Source organism: Spermophilus citellus (genome assembly GCF_964194105.1).
Source record: "Spermophilus citellus genome assembly, chromosome: 10".
In the NCBI taxonomy this organism is placed as follows: Eukaryota; Metazoa; Chordata; class Mammalia; order Rodentia; family Sciuridae; genus Spermophilus; species Spermophilus citellus.
The window spans coordinates 127,033,356-127,054,296 of NC_138197.1; the positions used below are offsets into that span (position 1 = coordinate 127,033,356).

Genomic DNA, 20,941 nt, shown 5'->3' on the forward strand with positions numbered 1-20,941 from the left:
CTTTCGTCATTTTCACAGCGGCCAATATGGGTTATTGCCCTTTTAAGGCTACCCTCCCAACTTCACGTCTAAACGGAAGTACCCCTAGGGCTCCGGAAGTGACCTCAGAGCCCCTCAGAAACATGGCCCCGGAGCGCCCTTCCGGAAGCGGTCACAAGTATCTCCGTGACGCAGAACGAGTTAGAGCGTCCCGTAGGGTTTCCATGGTGTTGCCCTCAGCACCCCGTCTCTCCGCTTCCTCTCCCGCCTGAACACCGGGAACGGGAAGGCAGGCGGCGGATCCTTCCCAGCACCGCCTCCCCGTCTGGAGGAGGGGTTGGACGAGCGGGTGACGCTCTGGGCGAGCTCGTTCGCTTCTCTATGGTGCCCAGCGCTCCTGCGCGCCGCTCCAGCGCGTTGCAGCGGACGCTGCCCCTTTAATCGACAGAGGGCGGTGCCGAGGAGGTCCCGCGAGAGCTGCGGGGGGCGGGGGGCGGTGCCGAGCCGGGGGCCCGTGGCGGATGGAGCCAGCGATGGAGCCGGAGACTCTGGAGGCGCGAATCAGTGAGTGTCCGGGAGGGGCGCGGGCCGGACCGGAACCGGAACCGGGGGCGCGAGGCAGGCCCCTTCCCGGCGGGGGCGGGGTACGCGGCGCCCCCTCCTCACGCCCCGCCCCCGGCTCGGGAGGGGCGGTGTCCCGAGTCGGCCCCTCCGACCCTGACCTGCGGGAAGACCCCGCGGGCTGCGCCGCCGCGCGGTGGCAGCTGGCACCGCCCACCCACCCAAGCTGGGGCCTTGACCCCGAGCCGGGCGGGAGTGAGCTGCGCGCGAACCCCCGTCCCGGAGGGCAGCCTTCAGCCCCCTCAGGCCCGGGCTGCTCCGCCGAAAAGCAGGCCCCCGAGTTTTCGCTTGGGCCCAGGGAGGGAGCGAAGGAGCGGTCCCCAGGGCTGCATCTCAGACCCCGAAAGGACGCACCCTTCTCAGGCCCCTTTCACTCTAGGGCCCTGGGTGGAGCGGTACCCTCCTGTCCATCCTGGATCCTGCAACTACTCTCAGATTTGCTCTTTTCCCGTCCAGATGGGGATAGTCAGGATTCCCCCGCGGTCCCCACCGTGAGGCACCCCCAAGACCTACATGCTTGGAGGGTCCGGTCCCAGGCTCCATAAGTAAATCCAAGTTCGCTGTCACTACCCCCAGCCCGGTCCTCTTACTCTGCATCTCCGTCCACGATTGCTTTCCCAGCTCTTGCCGAGCTTCCTCCAAAGGCCTCTGCACCTTTTCCCAGTCTGTCCCCAGAGACAGCGTCCTGCTCAGGCTTCTGAACCCCCACGCCCTCCAGCTGAGCTGCCTGTCCTGCAATGCTGAGGATCCTCAGCCCTCACTATCCCCCTCCTAGACTCTGCCCTCCGAAGCCATGATTTGCTTCTCACTGGTCTAGTGACAGCTCTCTTCTAAGGCTTTTCCTCCTTTGACCCCTTGTCTGGGCCAGGTCTACAGGGAAGCCTCTTGGGCCCCGACATACCAGGGAGCTTTGCAGGGTGGTTTGGGGTCGTGACCAGCCCCTTTTAAGCCATTCTTGAGCAGAGTTGAACTCTGAGTTGGCCTTGGAACCACGCCATCCCCAGGGATGTGTCAATCAGTCTGGCCAGTGTGGGGAATGTGGTGGGTAAAAAGGAGGCACTCAGAGGCCATTGACTGTTCCAGAATGCTACAAGTGTCCAGGTCTCAGCAGCAACTCGGAGGGTTGGGTTGGGCCCTGGCTGACTGATTTCAGGCTGATTGAAAACTTTTTAAGTTCTTTTTTAAAATATTTATTTTTTAGTTGTAGTTGTCAATACCTTTATTTTATTTCTTTATTTTTATGTGGTGCTGAGGATCGAACCCAGGGCCTCGCACGTACTAGGTGAGCGCTCTACCACTGAGCCACCACCCCAGCCCCAAGACAATTTTTAAGTCTGAGTGATGCACAACAGTCTCAGGTGTAGCTCAGGGGTAGAGCCTGGCCTGGCATGCACCATCCCTGCATGGTGGGTTGGGGGCTCAGCTGGGGGGACAGATTTAGCAACAGTGGGAATTTTCAGAGAGGCCAGAGTTCAGAAACAGGCAGAAGTTGGGGACACCTGGGTTTGACTAGTTCTGGATAAATTAGGGCTGAGATTGTTTTGTCTTTTTCTTTCCCTTTGAATCCTAGCAAAATTTTGAGCTTTTCCTTAGTGGTGGTTGGAGGTAGATGATGATATTGTCACCACCTTGGAGTGACAGGGTGGAGTTGCACCCTGTTGTGAAACCCTCCCTCTCTCTTCTCCCAAGGCGCTCTCCCCTGCTGCCTGCCAGGGAAGGTCTTGCCCAGATAGAGTTGAGAGGGCCAGGGCAGTGGGTCAGGTCTTCTTGGACTTTAAGCCAGATGAAGGGGAGAGCCGATGGCCTGTAAGACCCACGGTTCCTCCACAAGTTGTTTCTAGGATCAGTGATAGTGTCCTTATTCAGGCTCACATGTCCTTGACACTTTAGGAGACTTCCTATTTTGCCCACCCCACCCCCAGCTGAGTGTCATCAAGTGGACAGGGCCTCCCTCCTTCTGACTGGTGTTCCCCAGCCTTTGGCCATGTTGGGGGCCTGGGAGGTGGAGTATATAGGGGAGGGCAAATTCCTGGTATTTCCAGGGGTTCAGCAAGGTTTTCTGTTCCATTGAGGGAATGGGAGGTCCTGCTGGGCTCCTGAGACAGAAACTTAGACCTAGGAAGAAAGTGCTTCACTTGATTCAGCCCATCTTCTCTGAGCAGTCCCAGGGAATGGCCACCCCCAGCGTCTTGTACGCCACCTTTTGCTCTTTACATTACCTTGCAACAGACAGTATGCAGTATCCTGTGTTTGTCTGTTAGTCTTAGCATTTTGTTCCTCTTGCTGGGCCATTGGCCACAGGAGGCAAGCGTTTGATCTTGTTTGCTGCACTAGGTGCAGCACCCCAGGCTTACTGAATAAATATGCCCTGAGTGGATGGCTCTCAGGCACTGGGACCCCAGGCTCTGGCCCCCTGCCACAGCATAGGGCCCTGGGACAGGCACCACATGCTGGGTCCCCAACTTCTTGCTCTATAGATCCTTCTGTGTCCCACCTCCTGGGCTCTGTTCCCTTCACACCCAGCTCAGTGTCCAGATGTGGGCAGAACTGGCTGGGAACAGGTGAAGCTCAGAGATGGGCTGTGAGGAGCGAGGGTCCCCCTCCAGCTTCCCAGGGCCTTGCCATGCACAAAGCATTTTGTCATCTGAAATTAGTCCCTGTTTCATTCTGACTTTACAAGTGGGGAGTTGGAGGTTCAGGGAAGTTATGACCTACTTTGTTTCTTAAACAATGCTGGGGTCAAGGGACAAGTGTCTGGTCTCAATTCCCATCCCCTTTCTGTAGATGACCTCACCCCGCGTGCTCACAGCTGACCCCTCATTCATGGTGCATTTTCCACTGGCTGAGGGGAGAGGGGTGTACACAGCGGCTGTGACACAGGATGATAGCAGGCTTGGGTCTGCAATTCAGAGGACACAGAGAAAGAACTCACCCCACACTGCTACCTGGGCAGTGGAGAGCTCAGGAGGACTGCCTGGAGGAGGTGGCACTGAGCCACATCCCAGAGAAGGGCCAGCATAAAAACAAAACCCGCTTTCCTTTCCAAGGGCCTCACACCCTCCTGTGCTCAGCTCTGCATCTTCTGACTGTGAACTGGTCACAGGCCGGCCCCCAGCTCAGGTGACTCCTTCCAGTCCCTGCTGAGTGCTTCATCTTCCAGACAGCTTTCCCTGTCCCCCAAATGCCCTGCCTCCTCATCTGGGCCCCATGGCTCCTTTGCCTCCCTCTGCCAGTGACAGAACCTAGCTTCTCTTGGCCCACTGCCTGGCCACTCAGCTCCTTGAGAGTGGGACCGTGGCTTCCCCACCTCTTACTTCTGGATCTTTTCTGAGCATAAATTCCAGAAGCAGAATCAGCAGAGCTGAAGTTGGTGTGGCAGGGGTACAACTGTAAGGAAGAGGAGATAGGAGGAGGAAAGTGACCCTGGGCAGAGCCTCTAAGAGTGGGGCCCAGTGGTGGGAAGCTGAGCGGAGGCCTGCCCAGGTCCTTACCTGTTCACCTACCGGATTGGAGCTTGGAGCGTGGGCGCACAGGTCTTGGGACTCTCTGGGCAGGAAGTGAAGCGAGGCCACTGCTGTGTGCTTGTCAAGTCCCTCCTGCTCCCAGCATGGGGTCGGGGAGCAGGGGCCCCTCTGCCTGGCTACTCTGATGCTCCTCTCCTCCTGCAGACAGAGCCACAAACCCCCTGAACAAGGAGCTGAACTGGGCCAGCATCAACGGCTTCTGTGAGCAGCTCAACGAGGACTTTGAGGGGTAGGTGGCCCTCTCTTCATACTCCTCAGAACACTCTGTACTTGCAGCGTGCACCTGCCTGGCCATGGGTGAAAGGACCTGCCTCCTCACTGGATGGAGCGCTTCCCAGTTAGCAACAGTAGTGGGTCTTTGAGTCCAGGGCTACTTGTGTGTCATTCTGAGTTGTGCCTTGTGGGGCCCATGTTATAGGTTAAGACCCTGAGGCTCAGGGGATGAGCAGTTGGCCCCAAGATGTGATTGGGAGGCAAGGGCACTGGGCCTGCCCACCCCAACCCCCGCTGGTGGATTTGTTGGGGGCCCTGCCAGGAGAGCCACATGCTCCCAGCAGACTTTTTGCTCAAGGAAGAACCATACCCACCTCGTAGAGCCACCTGGCGTGCCTGTCAGGACACACATTCTTGGGCTGCCTGAGCTTAGCTGTTGGCAGGGGCTGGGGGGGGGGCATTCTTTTTTGTGGTACTGGGGATTAAGACCAGGGACCCTTTACCACCGAGCTATATCCCCAGGCTTTTTAAAAATTTCATTTTGACAACAGGATTTTGCTAAGTTACTGAGGCTGGCCTTAAATGTGGGATCCTCAGCCGAGCGTGATGGCCCATGCCTGTAATCCCAGTGGCTTAGGAGGCTGAGGCAGGAAGATCCCGAGTTCAAAGCCAGCCTCAGCAAAAGCGAGGTGCTAAGCAACTCAGTGAGGCCCTGTCCCCAAATAAAATACAAAATAGGGCTGGGGGTGTGGCTCAGTAGCTGGGTGCCCCCAAGTTCAATCCCCAGTACCCGCCTCCCACAAAAAAAGTGTGGGATCCTCCTGCACTGACTCCAGCAGTGATCTTTTGTGATCTGGTTGACATTGTCACCTCCTCCACCATGAAGCTGCTCTGATTTTCCCGGCAGGAAGTCCCCTGCCATCTTGAGTCCCCAGGGAACTGCACCTGTCACTCCTGGCACATCATTCATGGGTCACTCCCAGATGGGCCCTGAGAAGGCTCTGCTCCTCTGTCCAGGCTTGTCTCTGCAACAAGCAGGGGACAAGACCAATTGTATTTCTTTCTTTCTTTTTTTTTTTTTAAGAGAGAGAAAGAGGGCTGGGGTTGTGGCTCAGCGGTAGAGCACTTGCCTGGCATGTGTGAGGCCCTGGGTTCTATCCTCAGCACCACATAAAAATAAATAAATAAATAAATAAATAAAGGTGTGTGTCCATCTACAACTAAAAAAAAAATTTAAAAAAAAAGAGAGAGGGCTGGGGATGTGGCTCAGCGGTAGCGCGCTCGCCTGGCATGCGTGCGGCCCGGGTTCGATCCTCAGCACCACATACCAACAAAGATGTTGTGTCCGCCGAGAACTAAAAAAAAATAAATATTAAAAATCCTCTCTCTCTCCTCTCTCACTCTCTCTTTAAAAAAAAAAAAAAAAAGAGAGAATTTTTTAATATTTATTTTTTTAAGTTTTCGGTGGACACAACATCTTTGTTTGTATGTGGTGCTGAGGATCGAACCTGGGCCGCATGCATGCCAGGCTAGCGCGCTACCACTTGAGCCACATCCCCAGCCCACCAATTGTATTTCTTAAAACCAGCCAAAGGCTCAGCTTCCTTTAGGGCCTGCCTGGCCCTGCCCTGCCACCACCCAGCTCCCCATCTGATCCAGAGTGGGCCTTTGCGTATCCCTGCAGAAGCCACAAAGTGCTGAACTCCTAGTGGGCTGCCCTTTCCCTCCCCTGGGGTGACTGGGCTTTATGGCAACCCTGGCTCTGTGTTGTTTCTCCCACCCAGGCCTCCACTTGCCACCCGGCTGCTGGCCCACAAGATCCAGTCCCCACAAGAGTGGGAGGCCATCCAGGCCCTGACGGTGAGAAGGGGACAGAGGGTACCGTCTGTCCCCAGCCAGGTGATGGCACCAGGGAAGGCCAGACTGAGGGTCCATCGGCTCTACTTAAGAGTTCAGGGGAGTTGTAGGTGGGGGAGAGGAAGCTTTTTTTTATTTTAATAATTATGTATTAATATGTGTGAGGTTTAATCCTGATTTCACAGTTGTAGTTTAGAATAGTGCCAAAATAGATAATGCCAACTTAAGTTTTAACAAAGAAAAAAATTAGCAAAATTGTGTCCAAGTGATGCTGGGAGGTGGCCCCTGTGGTGAAGGGGGTCACTGCAGTGCTGCAGGTGGGGCGACCGGTCACTGTACAGCCCATGGCCACATCCCTAGCCGGTCTGACCAGTCAGACGCCTCTGAGCCATAGAATCTTGGTCCTCACGAGTGCTCACCCTGGCCTCATGGGCCCTGTGGGAGTGTGGGAGACACCGCCTCCGCTGGGCCCTCACCCCCGTCCCGCCCAGGTGCTGGAGACCTGCATGAAGAGCTGCGGCAAGAGGTTCCACGATGAGGTGGGCAAGTTCCGCTTCCTGAACGAGCTCATCAAAGTCGTGTCTCCCAAGGTGGGTGCCCCAGCCTGAGCTACACATGCTGTGTCCGACGAGGGCCACAGAAGGAAGACGCCCAGACAGGCCCCCCGGCGAACCCCTCAGCCCCTATGGAACTTGTACCCAGTAGAGGCACAGGTTCTTTCCCACGGCCCCTCCCATCCGAGTCCAGTAGCTTGGAGCGTCTAAGAACACTTTCGGCTGACCGCAGGCAGGCAGCTGTGGAGCTGCTCGGTCCTCAGGGAGAGCTGGTCCCAAGGAATGGCTTGTCCTATTCAGGCTGCCCTGGCCTCGAGATTACTCCCTGCAGGCCTGGCCATGGCACCCTACCTGGCCTATGACACACCTCAGCTTCTGGCCTTCAGCCTGAGGAGTCCTCCCCCAAAGGTCATGGACATGTTCAGTGGGGTGAGAGCCCACCTGCTTTACCATTCCTTGCTCAGACCCGTCCTTTGATCAGAGCTTCTATATAATGTGGGTGGTCCCCGCCCTCCTCCCACAAGACGGCTCTGGAGGTAGAGCCCCTCTGCCAGCCTGTTTGCTGTTGGAACTTGTTTGCGGGGCCCAGAGTGCCACACTGCTGCTTCCTGGTCAGCCTGGGAGCGTCTGGCTCCTCCTCCTTGAGATCTCAAGGTTAAGTCATCCATGAGCTGTGAGAAGGCCCTGGGCTCTGGTTTTCCTGCGTTGGCTCTCCAGCCACGCCTCCGTGGGGGAAACTGAGTCACAGGGAGCTGACACATCCAGTAGGTGGCAGAGCTGGGAGGTGAGGTCAGTCTACACCAGCCTAGTGTGGCGAGGGTGTGAGGACCCCAGAGTCCAAAGGCTCCCGAGGGAATCCTGGGAGGCAGCTGGTCCAGGCTGGGCTTGCAGTGAAGGGGGCCAGGCAGTGTCAAAGCATCTCCTCCTCGTGTCCTTTAAGTACCTGGGCTCCAGGACGTCCGAGAAGGTGAAGAACAAGATCTTGGAGCTGCTCTACAGCTGGACGGTCGGCCTGCCCGAGGAAGTGAAGATCGCAGAGGCCTACCAGATGCTGAAGAAGCAGGGTGAGGCCCAGAGAGTGTGGGGACCAGCAGCCCTCCCCCTCCAGCAGTTTCAGGGGCTTCTGGGCCTGCAAGATCGGAAACTTTACTTTCTCAAAAATATAAAGCCAGCACATGCAGTGGCACACGCCTATACCCCAGTGGCTCGGGAGGCTGAGACATGATTGTAAATTCAAAGTCAGCCTCAGCAATTTAGCAAAGCCCTAAGCAATTTAGCAAGAATCTGTCTCAAAAAAAAATTAAAAGGATGTGGCTCAGTGGTTAAGCACCCATGGGTTCAATTTCTGGTACCAAAAAAAAAAAAAAAAAATCAGTCAGTGGGACCTTTCTGTGGCTTTTCTGGAGCACAGCCTGGGTGGAGAAAAGGTAGCGTTGGGTCTCTTCTCCTCAGAGAGTGGCCTTAAACAATGGATGGCCAAACCCTCTTTTTTTGCTGTTCAGTATGGTAGGTCCGGGGTAGACCCCAGCCCCCGAAAGTCAAGAACCAGTGTGCTAGAGAGACCAGCTTTGGCCTCTGTCCTGTACCTTCCCATCTCACCCTGCCCTGGGGGCTGGGATCTGCTGACAGCCTTCTGACTCCATCTACCCCAGGGATTGTGAAGTCGGACCCCAAGCTTCCCGAGGATGCCATCTTTCCCCTCCCCCCTCCACGGCCCAAGAACGTGATCTTCGAAGATGAAGAGAAGTCCAAGGTGAGACTGCAGGGAGAATCATGTGGCACCTCGGCTGGTTGGGCCAGGGATTTCTGTCTCCTGGCTGCCTAGGCTTTGGCCTTTGGAGCAGAGGCTTCTGCTGAGCATAGTCACTATAGAGGGTGACAGGCACTGCGTGTTGACTACTTCCCATACAGTGTCCCTGCATTTGATAAACACAGGAGTTGTCCTTGGGATTGGTTTGAGGAGTTACATATATTTATACCTTTTATTAACAATTTATTAGCTTTTTGTTAAAGAAGCATGCACTTGTGGATAAGAAATTTAGCAGCAGAGGAAGAATATTAAACCAAGGACTGTAACATGGAGGTGGGAGTCAACGCTGCTCTCTCCCCAGCCCCAGAGGCCACCACTGTTGAGTCTTCCACCTCCTCCTAGAAAGGTTCTCAGAAAGCCCGAGTAGCAGAAGGAGCTCTGTCTGTTGAGGACCTGCCTCTGCCAGGCTCTGTGTGCAGGGCCTCAGTAGTCTTTATGGTCACCCATCAGGTATCGGTCAGTTCTCACCATCTCAGAGAGCTTTAGCCATTGCCCAGGTCCCACACCGGGAGACGGGGAGCTGGACTGTGGCCCTCGGCCTAGTGCTGGCCTCACAGTTACATGCCTGTCTCCTCAGATGCTGGCCCGCCTGCTGAAGAGCTCCCACCCCGAGGACCTCCGGGCAGCCAACAAGCTCATCAAGGAGATGGTGCAGGAGGTGACAGCTGGGCCCAGAGCCCAGGGAGGAGCCAGGGCGGGAGGGTGGAGCTGGGCCACTGAACTGGGACTGTGTGTGCACAGACAGGGGACCTGCAGTGACCCAGGTAGAGGGTTGTCTCAGCAAAGGGCTGTCACTAGGGGCTCAACATGTGGAAGGAAGAATTTCCCCGTGGTTCGACACAACCTGCCCTGGACGGACTTCTGCAAAACCGGTGCCCATTCCAAAAACATCAGAAATTCTTGAGAGCTGGGGGTGTGGCTCAGTGGTAGAGGGCTTGCCTGGCCTGTGTGAGTAACTGGGTTCAACTCTCAGCACCACATATAAGTAAATAAATAACATAAAGGTCCATCGACAACTAAAACGAAAAGGTTAAGGGTCAGCCTGCTGTGGTGGTGTGTCATTATAATCCAGCTACTCAAGGGGATGACAAGTTCTAGGCCAACTGAGGCAATTCAGAGAAACCCTATCTCAAAACAAAAAAATTTAAAGAGGGCCGGGATGTAACTCAGGTCACTTGCCTAACATTCTCGAGACCCTGGATTCAATCCCCAGTATCACCAAAAAAAAAAAAAGTGAAGGGCTCTGAGGCAGACTCTGCTGGGGCAGGAGGAGACGACCCTGTCCCCCGGGGTCTACAGCGCTCATCCAGCAGCAGCCCCCCGTGACTGGATCACCAGATCACCAGAAAATCCTGAAATCTGGATTTTCTTTTTTTTTTTTAGTGCACTATAGTTACACATAATAGTGGGGTTCATTTTTTCATATCCTCAGTGCACATAACAGTTTTCTCCATTTCAGCCCCCAGTGTTAGCTCCCTTTCTCCCCTTCTCCCTCCCCCAGAAACCTGGATGTTCGCATGAAGTCTCCCACTTCCCCACTGATAGCAGCCACTTCACAGTTAATTTTTTAAGTTTGGTCTCCACAGAAGCTGCTGGTTGGGGCTGGGGATGTGGCTCAGGTGGTAGCGCGCTCGCCTGGCATGCGTGCGGCCCCGGTTCGATCCTCAGCACCACATACCAACAGAGATGTTGTGTCCGCCGAGAACTAAAAAATAAATATTAAAAATTCTAAAAAAAAAAAAAAAAAAAAAAAAAAAAGAAGCTGCTGGTTCCTACTTCCTGGGAAGGGAGTCTGGTCTGGGCAGGTGGCCAGGCTTAAGCTCAGGTCTTAGATGGATTCTGCCAAGGGATCCTTTGGGGACCCTGCACAGGCTCTGGAAAGTGTGTGCCCAGAGGCTCAGAGGGCAGGACCTCGGGTCATCTTGAAGGACTGAGCCGTGTGTCCACCTTTGCCCTGCAAGGGAGGTACTTGCACAGTAAGCAGGCAACTTGCTTCCTGCACTAGCTCTGGTTTTGTTTTTGTTTTCTTTTTTCAGTGGGGGGTGTTATTGGGGATTGAACCCAGGGGTGCTCTTCCACTGAGCTACGTCTCGGCTCTTTTTATTTTATTGTGAGACAGAGTCTCACCAAGTTGCTGAGACTGGACTTAAACTTGCTGTCCTCCTGCCTCAGCCTCCCAAGTAACTGAGATTAGAGGTAGTGCCACTGTGCCCAGCTCTACAGCCACCCTTAAAGGCCAAGAGCTCGCAAACTCGGCACCACCCACTGACACTGGCAAGGGCACTGCACTCACTTCTAGGGTGGTTCGGTGGCCGTGACTGACCCCCTTCGCTGTCGAGTACAGGAACCTGGTTTCAAGAAACAAACACAAGGAGGGGCGGGGGTTGCTTGGAACCACAGGTGTGGCTCTGAGGCCCTGGTCCTTCAGAAGCACCTGGTGAGAGCATGAGACACTGGATTCCTGGGCTCTCTCTGGAGACTCTGATGAGTTTGTGCAGAGGCCTGGGCCCAGGGGGCGCTGTCAGAAGGGAAGGAAGTGACTGCAGGGGGCTTCCTGGGCCACAGCACCCTGTCCCGAGTGTTGGGTTCTGTAAGGTGTAGCAGGCCCCACCTGGAGCAGATGGCACGCTAGCCACCCCTCTGCCAGACTCCAGTGCACACTTTCTGGGGTGGGCTGGGCAGTGCCTGGCTCCCACTGGGCCTGACACAGGCTTTCGGGGTGTTGCTGCTGCTTCCCAGGACCAGAAGCGGATGGAGAAGATCTCCAAGCGGGTGAATGCCATCGAGGAGGTGAACAACAACGTGAAACTCCTGACGGAGATGGTGATGAGCCACAGCCAGGGCGGCACGGCGTCCGGCAGCAGCGAGGACCTCATGAAGGTATGTCCGCCCCTCCCCACTCCCAGACTTTTCCAAAGCCCATGTCCACCCTGACACCCCTACCCTGCTGTCCCCAGGAGCTGTACCAGCGCTGTGAGCGGATGCGGCCCACACTCTTCCGACTGGCCAGTGACACAGAAGACAATGATGAGGCCCTAGGTGAGCCTGGGGTCAGGTGCAGCCCCATCCCTGAGCCTCTTGCCCGACCTTGTCCAGGTCCTGCCAGACAAGGGCAGCTGGAAGCAGCCGCCACCAGGGGGCCTCCTCCTCCATCCTGACTGTGGTGTCTCCACCTTGAGGAAGGAGGAGGCAGAGAGCAGGGCTACTGCCGTGTCCTTAAGAGACCCTGTGAGCTAGGCCCCTCACAGACATCTCATTTACTGCCCACAAGCTGCACATTGTCTCCTTTTCACAGCTGGGCTCAGCGAGGGGTAGACAGTCCCGCTGCTGAGATTGAGCTGGAAACTCAGATTGAATTTTGAAGCCCTAGCAGTTACAGAACTGAGCCTGGTGGCCTCTGCAGGGCCACACAGTAGTTTCTTTTCCTTGTCCTCTGCCTGCATATCAGCCAGAGCCCCTGGGCAGTGGTCGGTGGTGTCTTCTCCCCTGGTGCTATGGCACAGCCCCCGGAGCGCCTGTCTCGCCAGGCACCTGGCTTCTCCCATGAGGATCCTCAATGCCCAGGTTGCTTTAGCTCTGGCGCCCAAAGAGGCCATAGTGTGAGGACCTAGTCTGTCCCAGGCACTCCGGCCCTTGGGGTACAGCCATGTGGAAGTTGCCCAGCGTCTGCTCGAGGCGCTGTGGCCTAATGAAGGGAAGCAGTGATGGCCAGGACTCATGCCCTGCTTGTCAGGCAGCTTGTCAGGCAGTGGTGGCTGCTTGGAGGAAGGAGGCAGGAGACGAGGGGTGGGTAGGGGAGGACCCCTGAGTTGCCTCTGGTGGAAGACCTGAAGGCACTAGGGCCAAGGCCACCGAGGCCTGAGGCGTCCCACGCAGAGCCAGTGTGGACATCTGGAGGTAGGAGTGTTCCTGGGACTCTCGGGTAGCAGGCAGCGTGGAGGGAGCCTGAGGTGGGGTGCGAGGTGGAGAGAGCAGGGGCCTGGGCCTGAGTAGTCGAGACAGGACCCCCGACCCCACTGCCTGGGGCTGGGGGCTGTGAGTGCTCCCCTCGCCCACCCGAGGCCCCACGTTCCTTTAGCCCGGCATCTCCCCTCCTGCCTCTTCCAGCGGAAATCCTGCAGGCCAACGACAACCTCACCCAGGTGATCAACCTGTACAAGCAGCTGGTGCGGGGCGAGGAGGTCAACGGCGATGCGGCCGCCGGCCCCATCCCTGGTGAGGAGGTGGCAGGAGAGCTGGGAAGGGACCCTCCAGGCTGGAGGCACAGAGTGGAAGGAGGCACCCTGGTCCCAAAGCTGTTGACATGACTGCCAAGGTGACCCTGGCCCCTTAAGATGGGGAAGCCCCAGGGGAGAAGCCTGGACTACGTCTGTGCGAGGCTGCAGCTGGGGGGACGTCAGGGAGCGGGCGGGAGCGGGCACTGGGCGAGAACAGACAGGAGAAGGAGGCCTTTCTTCCACTTGGTGAATCAGGCACCTGCTCTGTGGGCTGAGTGACACCCCCAAGGCCTGATTTAACCACAGAAAGCAGGAGGGAGGATCAGGCACGAGAAGACAACGGACTCAGCTCACACCAGGGTGAAACCGCAGCCTGGGATGGTGCAGGACTCGAGTTGGCCCTGTTGGGTGGCAGGGGCACCACAGAAGCGGCAGAGTGCCAGCAGGGCTCAGGGATGGGGAGCGGTACCATGGGAGAAAAGGAAACACGGGCACATCCTGCCGAGTGAGGGTTTTGTTAGTGACCAGTCACACATTCAGTGGTGGTCCCATAAGATTGTGTCACCTTATGACATCGTAGCATTGTTTGCTACCTGGTTTACATGAGTACACTCTGTGGTGTTCACACCAGTGATGATATCTCCCAGAACGTGTCCCTGTTGTTAAGTGAGGCGTGACTGAGTTCTAAACAGAAGTACCACTGTGTGCTAAGGAGGGCCTATGAGCTGATTCCAGCTGGGCTGGTGTGGCCATGGAGGGGCAGCAGGAAGCCATTCTAAGGGTGGGAGGATGGGTGTCGCTAGCCTTCAGCCCCCACGCTCCAAGGGCCAAGCGTCCACCTAGGACTGGCCCAACTCTCCTTTCCCACCCAGGGAGCACCTCGGCCCTGCTGGACCTGTCAGGCCTGGATCTCCCACCCACGGGCACCACCTACCCAGCCATGCCCCCCCACCCTTCGGACCAGACCAGCCCCGAGCAGCTCAGCACCTCAGTTTCTCTGCTGGATGATGAGCTCATGTCTCTAGGTGAGGGTGGAGCCAGCCCTGGAGGAGGGAGGGGAGGCCCTGGCAGTGGGCATGTGCTGGGGCATGATCCCCAGGGCACACCTTGCAGCTCGCTGGGCACCAGCATTCTGCACTCCAGAGGTGGATCTGGTGAGGGCGTGAGGTGGGCGGAAGGCCTTGGCTGAGGAAGCCAAGGCTCAAGGAAGTTAGGAGTGACGTCACACAGTCAAAGGGCGAGGCTGGCCAGCCTCAGGAGCCCTGATGAGCAGCCACACCCAGGCTCAGCACCTGCAGGAAGGCTCAGGGACTTCCCTTCTCGGGAGCCAGGAGCTACGGGCACTCAAGGTGCTGTGTGACCCATGGTAGTCCTGGGCCAGGCTGCTGGCACTGGAGTGTGGCAGAGGACCAGGCTCCCCGCGGGAGAAGCAGGTGGCTCAGCCAGCAAAGCTGTTTTCCAGTCTCAAACCCCTCTGGGTGCAGCAGCCCCACCCGGGAGCCTAGAAGAGGCATGAATAACATTCTCCTCGTGATAGCCACTGAGGTCAAGAAAAGGGGTGCCAGGGCCCCGTCAAGGAGTATGTGGGGGTATGTGGGAAAGCCATGGCTTGGAAGCCAAGAGCCACGCTGCATTTTCCTGAGCCAGTTCTTGAGTAGAAACTGAACCTGGAGCCAGGGCTGCAGCTCAGAGCACACGCTGGGCATGTGCCGGGTGCCATCCCAGCATCTTCTCTCTCACGAGCGACAGCTGCCTGGGTGGCAGGTCTGCCTGGTGTTCTGGAGTGTTCCTGCAGCACAGCGCCCAGTGCCGCGTTGTGTCCCGGACAAGCCTCCGAGCACCCTGGGATGCACGTGGGATGCAGGTGCTGCTCGGGTCCCTGTTGTGCAGATGAGTCAGCGGGAAGGGCTCTGGGGGTGAAGCGGGCTCCACTGCTCTCCTTTGTTCCGTTTAAGAAAAGGACAGTGACTTACAAAAACTTGTGAGAGATAATAATGAAAAATTTTAAAAAAGAAAAAAAGAAAAGGGCAGTGCAGACTGTGGTCTCCCCGCGAGCACCTGCCTAAGAGGCTGGCTATGACCCATCCAGAGCCCGGGGTGACCTGTGGCAAGGACGCTCATGCAGGTTGCTTGTGCCTGGCAGAGCTGGGCCAGGCAGCGGAGGACAGGGGAACGATGACAGGACTCTGTCCCTGTGGCAGAGCAGCCCGCGCACGCGAGCAAGGTGTGCTGCTTGGCGTTTCCTGTCCCCCAGTGGCTTCCGCAGAGCTCTGTGCCTCCAGCTTCCTCTGGTTTCTTCTCGGGGGCAGAGTGTGGGACAGGAACCAGAAGTGCAGGCGGCTCACAGCCCAGCCCTGGGGACGGGAAGGGGAGTCTGGTCCTGACTGCTCCCTGGGGCAGGAGGGGTGGGTGGTGGTCAGGGCTCCTGTCCGTCAGGGCATTCTGGCCTGCTCAAGCGATCTCTCAGGTGTGAGAGCCGCTGCTGTGGCCTCAGTTCAAAGGTGAGACCCAGGGAGGCCAAGTGACAGAGCTGCCTACAGACACCAGCAATCAGATTGCCTGATCAAGTCTGGATTCTGTCACTTTTCCAACTGTGTGACCTGGGGCAGGTGACTTAACCCTTCATCCCTTAAAGAATTCACACCTACCTTTTAAGGTCATTTGAGGATTAAGCAAGACCCACTTTTTTTTTTTTAATACCTTGAGACATGGTCGTGCTAAGTTGCTGAAGCTGACCTCAAACTTAAAATCTTCCTGCCTTACCCTCCCAAGTCACTGGGATGGCAGGTGTGTGCCAGCACTTCCAAAGTGCCCACACTCTGGGCACAGCAGATGTCAATAGTGACACTGTTACCTCTGGTCTCAAAGGTCTGTACTGGCTGGAGACCAACAGTCCCAGCTTCTTGGAGCCCTCTCCTCTGCCTGCCAGAGGGCACTTCTGTTTGGACCTACCTCACTCAGAAATTGCTGGAAGCAGGGTCACATATCTTTTCTAGATCAAACCCCAGAGTGAGCGAGGCTGGGGGTGTTCCAGGTGGAGGTCAGGCTAGTTAGTGACCTCCTGCTGACCAGCAGGCCAGTCCCTAGAGCCATCCAGAGGGCCCAGTGCTCCTGGACACCAGTCAGTTGGCCTTATTGACCTATGCCAGGGGATACATGGGGACACTGAGGCTTAGCCGCCACAGTGCTTGCTCAGGCTGCTCAGACGACACCCCTTGAATCAGCTATCAGGCAGGAGGACAGTGCTGACCCCTGCTTGCCTGGACCTGTGTGGTTAGGAGTCTCTTCCCCTCACCACCACCCCAGCACCCCCCTCAGCCACCAGCTGAGGAACGTAAGGGGAAGTCCTGACTTGTGTCCTTGAGTCGGCTTCACAGTGGCCCTGCTGAGAAGAGAAGCACATGTGGCTACAAAATGGGCTTCTGGGACTTCACTATTTCTGTCCACCACTAGTTCCCTCTGAAAGTGCGGGTTCTCCCTTCCGAGCCAAGCTTCTCAGAAACGGGGGTTGGGGAACCCCAGATCAGCAGCCATGCCCAGGCCTCTCACCCCTCACCCCTGTGTGCCCAGTCCAGCCCCTTCTTTTCCTGTCCTTCCTCAGGCCTGAGTGACCCCACACCCCCTACAGGCCCCAGCTTGGACGGTGCTGGATGGAACAGCTTCCAGGTAGGAGGGGCCTGGAACAGCCCCACTTATCCCAGCCCCTGGGGCAGTGGGGCAGGGGGACAGGGAGGAGCAGCCTGAGGGTGACAGTGAAGGGATCTTGGGCTCCCTGGTGGCACACCCAGGGAAGAGAAAAGCAGTTTGTCCTGTCCTCGCTGTTGGCCACGTCACACCCAGGTCCTAGCCTTGGCTCTCCCTTGGGGCGGTAGCCCAGTCTTGGGGTCCCTGGAGGGTGACTTTGAAGTATCTGGAATGTGGAGTTCCCAGCCACTCAACCTCACGACAGGGCCGGGACCCTGTCCCCTCCTCAGGAGCCCCTCCAACCGCTTTTTTTGCCCCACAGTCCTCAGACGGTGCTGAGCCTCCAGCCCCTACTTCAGCCCAGGTCCCCAGCACGGACATCCGGCCACCAGGACAGATGCCCCAGCCGGCCAGCAGCGGCCTGGATGACCTGGACCTCCTGGGGAAGACCCTCCTGCAGCAGTCACTGCCCCCAGAGGCCCAGCAAGTGCGGTGGTGAGGGAGCCTCCTTCCGCGCAGACCAGCTGTTCTGGGCCTGCGCGAGCCTGGCAGGAAGGCTCGCCGTTCCCAGAGTGACCAAAGCAGGCTCAGTGAAGGTTCCAGAGTGGGGTTTATGGAGAGAATCTGTGCCCACTCACATGTCCCCAGAAGTCCCCAGCAATAGGAAGGACACAGAGCTAAAGTGGGCAGGTGGGGGGGGTGCCGGGGGGAACAGGAGCTGGCCATTCTACTGGCGAGGTTTCCGGAAGCCGGGGAGAGAGTGATGTGTGGGGATGGGCCAGGAAGCCCAGCCTTTCCTAGTCCCCTGATCTCCTGACCACCAAAGAGTCACTTTTAACACACTGTTCCCCAATAAGGGAGAAGCAGCAGCCAGCCCCCCGACTCACACTCCGGGACCTACAGAATAAGAGCAGCTCACCCAGCCCCAGTGCCGCCAGCCTCCTCCACGCCGTGTCCCCAGAGCCCCCTGGGCCTCCACAGCAGCCCCTGCCCACTGAGCTCTCACTGGCCAACATCACTGTGCCCCTGGAGTCCATCAAACCCAGTGAGTGGGGCAGGGTGGGAGGGGGAGGCCTGGCCAGGTCAGTGGCTGCCCCCTGGGCCCTGCCACTGGCCACCTCAGTGGGGAGCACTGAGCAGGCCGTTCCTCCTGGAGCCCAGAGCAGTTGCAAAGCTGCTGCGTGAGCCCAGGTCCTGCAGCCGGGGCTCCTGGGAGGCAGACCCTGGCCCGGCTCCCCAGGAAGGCAGGAATCGGGATACAAAGGTTTGGGCCCCAAGATTATGAAACCAAACTGTAATAAAAATGCAGGTTTAAGCCTGGGACATGTCCCCCAGGAGCACTTGGAGACCACTGCCCAGCACCAGGCCCTGAGCAGACACGAGGGCTAGCTGTCCTCTCCTTCTGGCCGTCTCCATGAGCTCACTGTGACCCAGGGTATCACGCCCTCCATGTCCCTGTCTTACCAGTAGGAAGACAGCTCAGAGAAGGGGATTAGCGGGGTCACAGTGAGTGTGTGACCCAAACTCAGCACAGCCCTTCACCCCAGCCTGAGAGCCACAGGGCTCTGCTGCAGGGGCGTCCTGCCCCTGTCTGTGGACCAGGCGCACTGCTGCCCCGGCGGAGGCAGGCTGGGTGAGGAGTTCGCCCACTGGGGAGCCCATTGTCCCCCCTTCTCTCCACAGGCAGCATCTTGCCCGTGACCGTGTATGACCAGCATGGCTTCCGTGTCCTCTTCCACTTTGCCCGCGACCCGCTGCCTGGGCGAGCTGACGTGTTGGTGGTGGTGGTATCCATGCTCAGCACTGCCCCCCAGCCCATCCGCAACATCGTGTTCCAGTCAGCAGTGCCCAAGGTGACGCTGCAGGGCGGACGGGCACCCCTCCTCAAGGCAGGGCTGGGCTGGGGAGCCCACTGCCTGAGGACAGGCAGGGACAGGGTCTCCCTTCTTTGCTGGGGAGCTGGGGGTAAAAGGGAGCCAAAGGACAGAGTCCCTCAGGGGGGAGCTGGCCTGGTTCCTCGGGCCATGGGAGGTGACCGGGGCTAGCTGTGCCGTCTGCCCTCCTGCCACAGGTCATGAAGGTGAAGCTGCAGCCCCCCTCAGGCACGGAGCTGCCGGCGTTCAACCCCGTTGTCCACCCCTCAGCCATCACTCAGGTCCTGCTCCTCGCCAACCCCCAGAAGGTGAAGGGCCCAGCTGAGCCGGGCGGGGCTGTGGGCGGGGGCCACCTCTCCTCCCCTAACCCTCTGCCTTCGCCATCTGCCCAGGAGAAGGTCCGCCTGCGCTACAAGCTCATCTTCACCATGGGCGACCAGACCTACAGCGAGATGGGCGACGTGGACCAGTTCCCCCCACCTGAGACCTGGGGCAGCCTCTAGAACAGAGGGGCTGGGGAAAGGAGAGGACGGGGCCAGTTGCTGTCCAGCCTGGGGAGAGGCTGTGGTGGCCCAGGACACCCTCTGTTCTCCGTGGCCACGTGCCCCTGGCCTGGTGCTTCTCTCCCCACCCTGTGGCCCCAAGTGACTCTTCCCCTCCTGCTTTGCCTCCCCACCTGCTGAGCCAAACCCAGCGGGAGGTTGGGCCTGGGTTCGCACTACCAGGGTCCCCCAAAACTGGTGGGGTCCTGGAGCAGGGAGGGGCTGCCCAGCCATGGAAGGACTTGGGTCTAAGGGAAGGAGCCTGGCCATCGGGCCCAGCCCTGACCCCAGCCCAGGTGGGGTCTTCCCCACCTGTCTCATGCCTTATGGGAGGGCCCAGCCATAAACGGGAGGTCAAGCTGGAGCTGGGGACCAGCCAGGCCTCCTCATAGGAACCCAGTGACTGGGGGACACCCGTGCCCCCACTGTTTGCACTCTGCTGTGTGGTTTGGCTCCTTTGCTTTTCTTTCGGAGTAGCCAGTGGCCGCAACCCAGGCCCTGCCTCCTGGGGGCCTCTCTTCACTTCAAGGTCTCTAGAGGGACTGTGAGAGCCCTGGTGAGGCCAGAGGGTGGCCCAGGCAGGGCTCCCGGAGCTCTCATTCGTCTCTGCCGGGCCTCCTGGGGCGCCTCACGCCTGTCCACCCATCTGTCCACGGTCAGCAGTGGAGGCGGCGGGGGCGGGGGTGCGAGTATTTATGAAAATAAAACGTCCTTGTTCCTGGACCAGCCGCTGTCTTGGCCCTTCTGAGGCTGATAGAGAGAGGAGGGGTCCTGGGGCTGCCTGTGAAACTCTGTCACCATCTTGGGAGGTCAGCCATGGTGTCATCATCCCCCCCACCCCCCCTTGCCCAGAAGAGGCCCTGCTCAGGGGCCTGTGGCTGCTGAGCCACCAGAGCGTCCCACCCAGCGGTGGGGGGCGGGGCTGCTGGGAGCCTGTAGTGGGGGGGTCCGATGTGAAGGGGGGACTGCCCTCAGCACTTCCTCCTCCTGAGCTCAGCTCACAGGGCCACACGGCCCTGGAGGGACCCTGAGCCCCACACCCCTAGGCCCCCAGCATGGCCTGTGCAGAGATGGGCCTGGAACCCCAGCAGGAGGCCGTCCCCAGCTGCGGCTTACCCCCACCCAGGGGGCCAGGGTGCAAACCCGGAGCAGGCAGAGGTCACGCGGTGAGGAGGCCCCAACCCCGCGTGCCATCCTGAGCCAGGGTTCTCTTGTGAAGGGGAGGCTGGCCACCACCTCTCAGCAGACACTCCCTAAGGACCTGGGAGGTCCCACATTTAAGAAACCAGTTTTACTTTGTCGAATCCAGTGTTTTCCTGGTCTGAACTTGGCTGCTGAGCCCTGTCCACAGAACAGCCAGGTCCACGCTGGTGGTGCAGGGTGACAGGAGACACGTCCCCACTGGGGCCTCTTCCCTATCAGATCTCCACAGTGTGACTCATGCCTGTGTCCCACCTGAACAGGGCCGTGTGATCTCATCCTACTCCCCTTCCCTGAATGCTACGACACCTCCAAAGTAGCTGCAGTTGGAAGGTGCCCACCTGGAGTCTCAGGGTCACATCTCAAGCATACTGTCCTACTGTCCCTGAAGGGCTTCAGGTTGGCTTGGAGACAGCATGGTGGGCTTAGAGTCGGGGCTGGTTCCAGCTGCCGTGCTGGTGCTGGCCTGCCGTGTGACTACTGGACGTGCTTCCCTTTCTGGCCTTGAGGTCTCTTGTTTGAAAAGGTGGGAGGGACCCACTGGGCCTAAAGGCCCTTCAGAAGAGTCCCTGAGTCAAAGGACCCAGGCAGTTAAGGGACAGGGAATCCCTTCAACCTCAGACCCTCTGCCCTCCTGTCCTTGTCCACCATTGCTGCCCACCAGGCCAGTCTTGTTGGGGTGCCCCGGTGCAAGGCAGGCCCGGTCCTCAGCTCACGCTGGCACCCTAGGGGTGGGGCAGGGCAGGACATGGGCTAATAGCAGTCTGAGGGTCCCAGCAGGTTCTGACCAGAAGAGGCGCTCTTGTCCCCACTGCCTGGAAGGCCCTGTGTGGCTTCAGGCAGGCCTGGAGTTGGGCTGGGCAGGG

The 20,941-nt window shown here is 58.2% G+C and overlaps 1 protein-coding gene across 2 annotated transcripts; it reads left to right on the plus strand.

Moving 5' to 3' along the window:
* The first annotated feature begins 374 nt into the window (after positions 1-374).
* GGA1 (golgi associated, gamma adaptin ear containing, ARF binding protein 1) lies at positions 375-19,598 on the plus strand. Of its 2 annotated transcripts, none has more exons than XM_081310160.1 (17): positions 375-543; positions 4,269-4,353; positions 6,122-6,197; positions 6,686-6,784; positions 7,689-7,812; positions 8,401-8,501; positions 9,136-9,216; positions 11,298-11,438; positions 11,516-11,597; positions 12,666-12,773; positions 13,648-13,800; positions 16,377-16,441; positions 16,782-16,954; positions 17,317-17,504; positions 18,143-18,312; positions 18,531-18,641; positions 18,726-19,598. In XM_081310160.1, the coding sequence occupies exons 1-17, from the start codon at positions 501-503 to the stop codon at positions 18,834-18,836; spliced, it is 1,911 nt and encodes a 636-aa protein (XP_081166286.1). In that variant the 5' UTR covers positions 375-500; the 3' UTR covers positions 18,837-19,598. The 2 variants fall into 2 exon arrangements, with proteins under 2 accessions (XP_081166286.1, XP_081166287.1); XM_081310161.1 differs by lacking the exon at positions 375-543 and adding an exon at positions 1,864-1,882.
* The last annotated feature ends 1,343 nt before the right edge of the window (positions 19,599-20,941 follow it).

Excerpts from the sequence above, each read along its gene's own strand:
- GGA1 (XM_081310160.1), top strand. The coding sequence starts at position 501 with ATGGAGCCAGCGATGGAGCCGGAGACTCTGGAGGCGCGAATCA. Across the intron at positions 4,354-6,121 it reads CTCAACGAGGACTTTGAGGG|GCCTCCACTTGCCACCCGGC; the intron begins GTAGGTGGCCCT and ends TCTCCCACCCAG. Across the intron at positions 6,198-6,685 it reads AGGCCATCCAGGCCCTGACG|GTGCTGGAGACCTGCATGAA; the intron begins GTGAGAAGGGGA and ends CGTCCCGCCCAG.